Source organism: Condylostylus longicornis, unplaced genomic scaffold (assembly GCF_029603195.1).
Source record: "Condylostylus longicornis isolate FDR11 unplaced genomic scaffold, ASM2960319v2 ptg000027l, whole genome shotgun sequence".
Lineage (NCBI taxonomy): Eukaryota > Metazoa > Arthropoda > Insecta > Diptera > Dolichopodidae > Condylostylus > Condylostylus longicornis.
In genome coordinates, this window is record NW_026577996.1 from 3,025,257 (window position 1) to 3,031,635 (window position 6,379).

General features: G+C 24.2%; 1 protein-coding gene across 1 annotated transcript; it reads left to right on the top strand.

Annotated features, from left to right (window-relative positions):
- Positions 1 to 1,821: 1,821 nt before the first annotated feature.
- On the top strand, positions 1,822 to 6,293 carry LOC129607272 (kynurenine 3-monooxygenase). Its single transcript, XM_055518157.1, has 11 exons — positions 1,822 to 1,839; positions 1,897 to 2,081; positions 3,032 to 3,101; positions 3,171 to 3,361; positions 3,425 to 3,473; positions 3,543 to 3,630; positions 3,775 to 3,943; positions 4,009 to 4,260; positions 4,324 to 4,554; positions 4,644 to 4,805; positions 4,864 to 6,293. Exons 2-11 carry the CDS (start codon positions 2,016 to 2,018, stop codon positions 4,945 to 4,947), a joined length of 1,362 nt encoding a protein of 453 aa, XP_055374132.1. The 5' UTR covers positions 1,822 to 1,839; positions 1,897 to 2,015; the 3' UTR covers positions 4,948 to 6,293.
- The last annotated feature ends 86 nt before the right edge of the window (positions 6,294 to 6,379 follow it).

Genomic DNA, 6,379 nt, shown 5'->3' on the forward strand with positions numbered 1-6,379 from the left:
CTTAGCTTAGCTACTATTGTAAGAGTAACTAAAGAAATTTAAGCCGAAAAGTAAAAATTGTGTAGATGAAATTTTAAACTTTTTAAATTGGAATTTTTCCGCTTGTTTTAACTTTAAATTAAAAAAAGAAATAATTTTTTTCAGATATTTTTGATATTATTTTACATTTTTAGACAAGAATATCAAAATTCAACTAATAAATTAATTATAGTATTTAACTAATTAAAAAATGGATAATATCGATAGCAAGCGCGTATTAGTATTCCCACTTGTTAACGGGTTGAAAGCTTTACTTTTAATTTTATAATCTATAATAATTTTCTTGGATACCATTAACTTAACGTTCGGCATGCAGATTCGGCAATTTGATCTTTCGAAAACATGATTTTGCATGCAATAAGAGTGATTATGTGATGGTTCGAAATTTTACATGTTAATTTTTCGACAGAAGTAATGTGTTTTTCCATTCTAGGGAAACGTAAACAAACTATTTTTCAATAGGTGCCTGTCAGTCTGTCTGTGCAGATTAGTATCTCAAGTTTGGCTAAACCTATTTCCACGAAATTTTATATTTTAACAAAGCGTTAGGTTATTTGATCGGTTACTAATTTCAATATAGTTAAACAAATGAAATTGACGTTAGATCAGCATTTAGATGTTAGCTCCTACATTTCTTATCCTTAATAAGTTTTCATAATTTTGAGTAGAAAATCGTAATGAATTTCAAGCATACATATATATAAAAACACTTTCAAAAACATATTTAGACTACCAAAATAAAAAGTAGACAAATTTGCTATTTGGTATATAAAGAGCAATAACGGAAACAGAAATACGGTATTAAAGCACAATTTAAATTAAAGCTTATAAATACTACTTACTGAATTGTGTATTGATAAAGCCATTTTAAAAATTCGAGGTTAAACAATTTTTGTACCTACTGCCTGACTTTTTAAACCAAAGATCACATACAACACAACAATTGAGCAGAAAGTAGAGAATTCATAACCCTTACTATGAAAATATATTATTTAGAGGATGAAATAAGATGGTTAAAACCCTGATACCACAAGATATGTGAAAATGCCCAAAGCTCACAACTTCATACAACTTAAAAAATATATAGAGCGATTACCTTTAATTTTAATTTACTCTGGCTTTGGAATACTAAATTTATGAAATTCTAGTTAGTGATTGTAGAATTATAACACAATTCAGCTTATTAGGGCTAATTGCTAAATTGTGTATTAGTATATTTACTACAATTTCAGAGCCACGATAATTCTTTTCTTTTCCGAAAGATGATATAAACGTCCGTTCATTCAATAATTTTAAAAAGCATTATTTGACTTACTATGTCATTTTATACAAGGCAATAATTTGCATCATATAACAATAATAATTTAAATAGATTGGAATTCAATTAAAAAATTTTGAATAAAAATATAAGTACTTTAACTTTGTTCTAATTATAATTTTATAATCATTATCTTATTTTTTTAATTATTATGTTTGGCTGCGCTTATTTTCTAATTCATATAAATATTTATTATATAAATCATTCCGAGATACAGAAGTAATTATTATTATTATATAGAAAATACATATATATATTTATAAATATATGCAAAATTTATGTATAAATATATAAATTTTTAAAAAGCTTCATCTTCATATCAGTCTCATAAAAAAAAAAGTTAAGGCAAACTTAAATTAATTTTTTTTTTTTTTTTGAAATTTGTATATCAAATTGCATCTCGTAATCTTTTTTTTTTTCTATTTCAATTTCTAAGACAACAAATATAGACTTGTTTTAGTTGTAAGGTTTCCATTTAGTGTGTAAGTAGTTCACGAGTACAAAGTTATTTTGAAATTTTATTATTTATTTGATTCCAGAATAGAAAGGGTGTTTGAAATTAAATTGTCGGAGTGATTTTATTATTCAATAAGAAATTTTTAAATTAAAATTAAATAAAATTTGAAAAAAAAAGAAAGTTATTTATTAAATAATAAATATGAACAAAAAATCGAATGGAATTGTAAAACAAGATGTTAATGTGGCTATAATTGGAGGAGGATTAGTAAGTACATACATATATAAATTAATTAAAAAATTCAAATACTTTATATGAATTGTGTGAGTTTCTATGTTCTGTATTATATATAATATATATATATAACTTTGTACATATATGTATGTGTTAAAGGAAAATCTAAAATACAAGTTTTACATTTCATAACCAATTTTTCATACCTATTTAATGGTTTCTATTGCACACAAAACATTTTAATTAAACCCAATTTTTTTAATATCTTAACAATAAATTTTGAACTATGTAAAAGTACTTGAGATGTTCCTTTATTAAATTCAGCAAGGATGACGAGATTTCTAATATGTAGCGTAGCGTTTCTAGTATCTAGTAGTAGCGAATGTCGTAGCAGTTCTCAAAGGGACTAAAAATTTTTTACTTCTCAAAAAAAAATGTATTTCGCAGAAAATCTTCCTTTTTAAAATAAACTCTGCACGCCACTGAATTAAAAGTTTTACTGATAAAAACTTACGAATTATCTGATTTAAAAATCTTAATTTATTTTTTTTGTCTTCATGATTAAAGTGCTAAAGGTTTAAATATAATTTTTAAGTAATGTCTGGTGAGTATAGAGCACATTTCAATTGTATATTTCACATGTACATTATATAAAATATTGGACAATTTTCTTCTAATCTCAGTGAGAAAATTAAAAATTTGTTTATCATTCAAAAATTTGAAATACATATACATACATATACTTATAATTGTTTAATTCTTTATGAGAGGAATTTTGCGCCATCTCTTATGGATTATATGAAATCTGCTCTCTTGTATTTATAATTTGTCACTCTATGACTTTATGGAGTTGTTGTGTTGCTGACTCAAAATTTGTTTAAATTGAAACCAAATACAAAATTTTTATCTCAATATTTTGACTTATTCAATTTAATTACACATATTGTAAAATTATTGAAAATTTTTTTTTTAACTTTTAATAGGTTGGTTCATTGACATCACTTTTTTTGGCTAAACTTAATTATAATGTGAACATTTACGAATATAGAGAAGGTATGAAAAAATATTTAACGGTTTAAAAAGGTTTGTTGTAATTATATGAGCATTTTTTTTTTGTTGTAGATATAAGAAAAGTTGAACAGGCTAAAGGTAGAAGTATAAATTTGGCTCTTTCTGTTCGTGGATTCAAAGCACTTGAAGAAGTTGGATTAAAAGATGTTTTATTGAAGCATGGTATACCAATGAAAGGGCGTATGTTACATGATTTAAATGGTCAAACTACTTTTGTACCATACGACTCTGTAACAAATCAAGTATATTTGAAAATTTTCATTTAAAAAATTTTCTATTAATTGAGCTTTAATTTAAAATTCTAGTGTATTTATTCGATTGGCAGAAAATTTCTGAATGAAGTTCTATTAACTGGTATTTTAATTAATAATATTAGTAATCTAACAAAATAGAATATATAATATATATATATATATATTTTAGCTGGAGAAAAATATACAAATATAAAGAGAAATTTCAAGCAAAAATTAATTTCAGCAAATTTAAAAGATGGAAGTCTTAAATTTAGAAAGTATGTGGAAATTTAATATCGTAAAAATGATATTTCTGTAGTTAATTTGTAATTAATAATCAAATTATTTTATGACAATTACATTTTAAATTTTTAATTTCCATTTTAACAAAAAAAAACAACAATTTGCTTTAAAAATTTTAGCTGCGAAAATAATGAAGAGTATACCAAACAAGCTGACCTAGTTATTGGATGTGATGGCGCTTATAGTCAAGTTAGACGAAATATGTTGAATTCTCCAGGATTTAATTTTAGTCAAACTTATATTGAACATGGATATATAGAATTATGTATACCAGCTGAAAATAATGAGGTCCGTTATTAAAATATTTTATATTTTTCTATAATTAATTTTACATAAATATTATTTACATTTAGTTTGCAATACCTGCAAACTATTTACATGTATGGCCGAGAGGTAAATTTATGATGATTGCATTACCGAATCAAGATAAAAGTTGGACGGTCACCCTTTTTATGCCATTTCATAAATTTGAATCGATTAAAAATGAAAAGAATTTACTTGAATTTTTCAATCAATATTTCCCAGATGCTATTCCATTGATTGGAGAGGAACGTTTAATTAAGGATTTCTTTAACGCAATTCCTCAGCATTTAGTTTCTATTAAAGTAAAATAAAAGGTTCTGTATTTTTTTAAAAGATTTGATTAAAATCATATTTATCACTTTCAGTGCTATCCATATAATGTATCGTCTAAAGCTCTTCTGTTAGGTGACGCAGCACATGCAATGGTACCATTTTATGGTCAAGGAATGAATGCCGGTTTTGAGGACTGCACTATTTTATATGAAATTTTATGTAGAACAAACAAAGATTTAGAAGGAGCAATAACAGAATTTAGTGAAACCCGTTGGGAAAATGCCCATGCAATTTGTGACTTGGCTATGTATAATTATGTTGAGGTAATATTTTATTAACATTTTATTGAACCCTTTCATGCAATTTTAAAATGTAAAAATGTTTTAAATAATTTCATTTTGAATATTTGCAGATGCGTGATTTGGTGACTAAGAGAAGTTTTTTGCTTCGCAAAAAATTAGACACTATTTTATATCAAATATTTCCTCAAACTTGGATTCCACTTTACAATTCAGTATCTTTCACTAGTATGCAGTACAAAAAATGTATTGAAAACAGAAAATGGCAAGATACGGTATCATACCCAAAAAAAAAAACAAAGAATTCTTTAATTACATATGCTTTAATTTTAGGTTCTGAGACGAACATTTTTTATTCTTGTTTCGGGAATAACAGCTGTCTGCTTTGCATATTTTGCATTTTTGAAATTTCTTTAAGAAGAAAAAATTCCAGTATAACTTTTAATTTTTTAAATAATTTTAATTTAAAAGAATTTTTTTATACTTTATATTGATGCGTTAATGTTTAATTATTTCAAGTTTTCATTTGTATTTCAAAAAAATTTTAAATCTTAAATTATATTAAATAAAATATGCAACTAACTTATTTTTGTCAGTTGACGTTGTTCATGAATAAATGAAGGTTTCTAAGTGTTAAATTATTCAAATAGGCAAGAAAGTTCATTTCTTAACTGAAATAGAGTAATGTAGTTATAAATTTTAAGTTCAACGTACATAAGTATCCCAAAGGTTTCGGTCTCACTTTTCCTATATTTGTGATTATCAACACACCCTCACTTTAAGAATATCTTAAATTTTTAAAGTATACATATTATTTCTTTCATTTTAGCAAAGACCTATATTTATCTATTATAAGATATATTTTATGGTCTGTGATTTTAGTCAGAAAATCGCTAACGCCTTTCAATTTTTTCCATTTGTGCAAAGATGAACGTGTAAGAGCGTCACCGAGAAGTTCTCTGTAATTTTTGCTCAAATTAAACTTAATTAAGTAAGAACTCAGCACTGTCAAATGTATTTCAAGCTGCGTTAACAGACGAAAAAGTATTGCTTTTTCAAAAGCAAAAAATTTTTGTTGCTCTCTTGGATATATTAATTCGGATGTAAACATAAATGTATGGTATATATTATTTACATGTTCTAAAACGAATCGCTAACAAGCAAAGCGTAAGATTATTAGCTGAAAATATGTGTGGTAAAAATTTTGAAAATTTCTAACTCTCAAAGAGTTCACACAATACTATGATTCGGAATGGAGAAATTAGAAAACATCATGCGTTCAAAAATTTTTAAATAAATAAATAGAATTAAAACAATTCCTAACGGTTGGCAAGATTATAAATAATAAAACAACAAATTTTTAATTTTATATATAATTATGTATATATAATTTAGTCTACATATATATATATACATAATAGAAACTTAAGTGTTTTTTGTTTATTATTCTAGCAAAATATATTTTCAAAGTTTTTAACTTTCCAGTAAAATAAATATATTATTTTCTTGTTAGAATATTTTCCAACATTATTTACATATTTTTTTTTTTTAAATTTGTATTTTCCAAATTAAAATTATGTTTTAGTACTTTTTACACTTATACTTTTCTAATATTAATAAAAAAGATAAAATATTATTTATTTTATATATACATGTATATTTACATATATATACATATATTTAAAATTATTTTCTATGTTTATATAATTATTCTGTGTATATTATAAATTTAAAATAATTTTGCAAAAAAAGAAAATTAAAAATTAACCCCACAAAATATTCAAGGAATATAGATTTCGCAGAGCGTTAACATCATATATAATGCTTTTTATATATTTTATACTGCTAT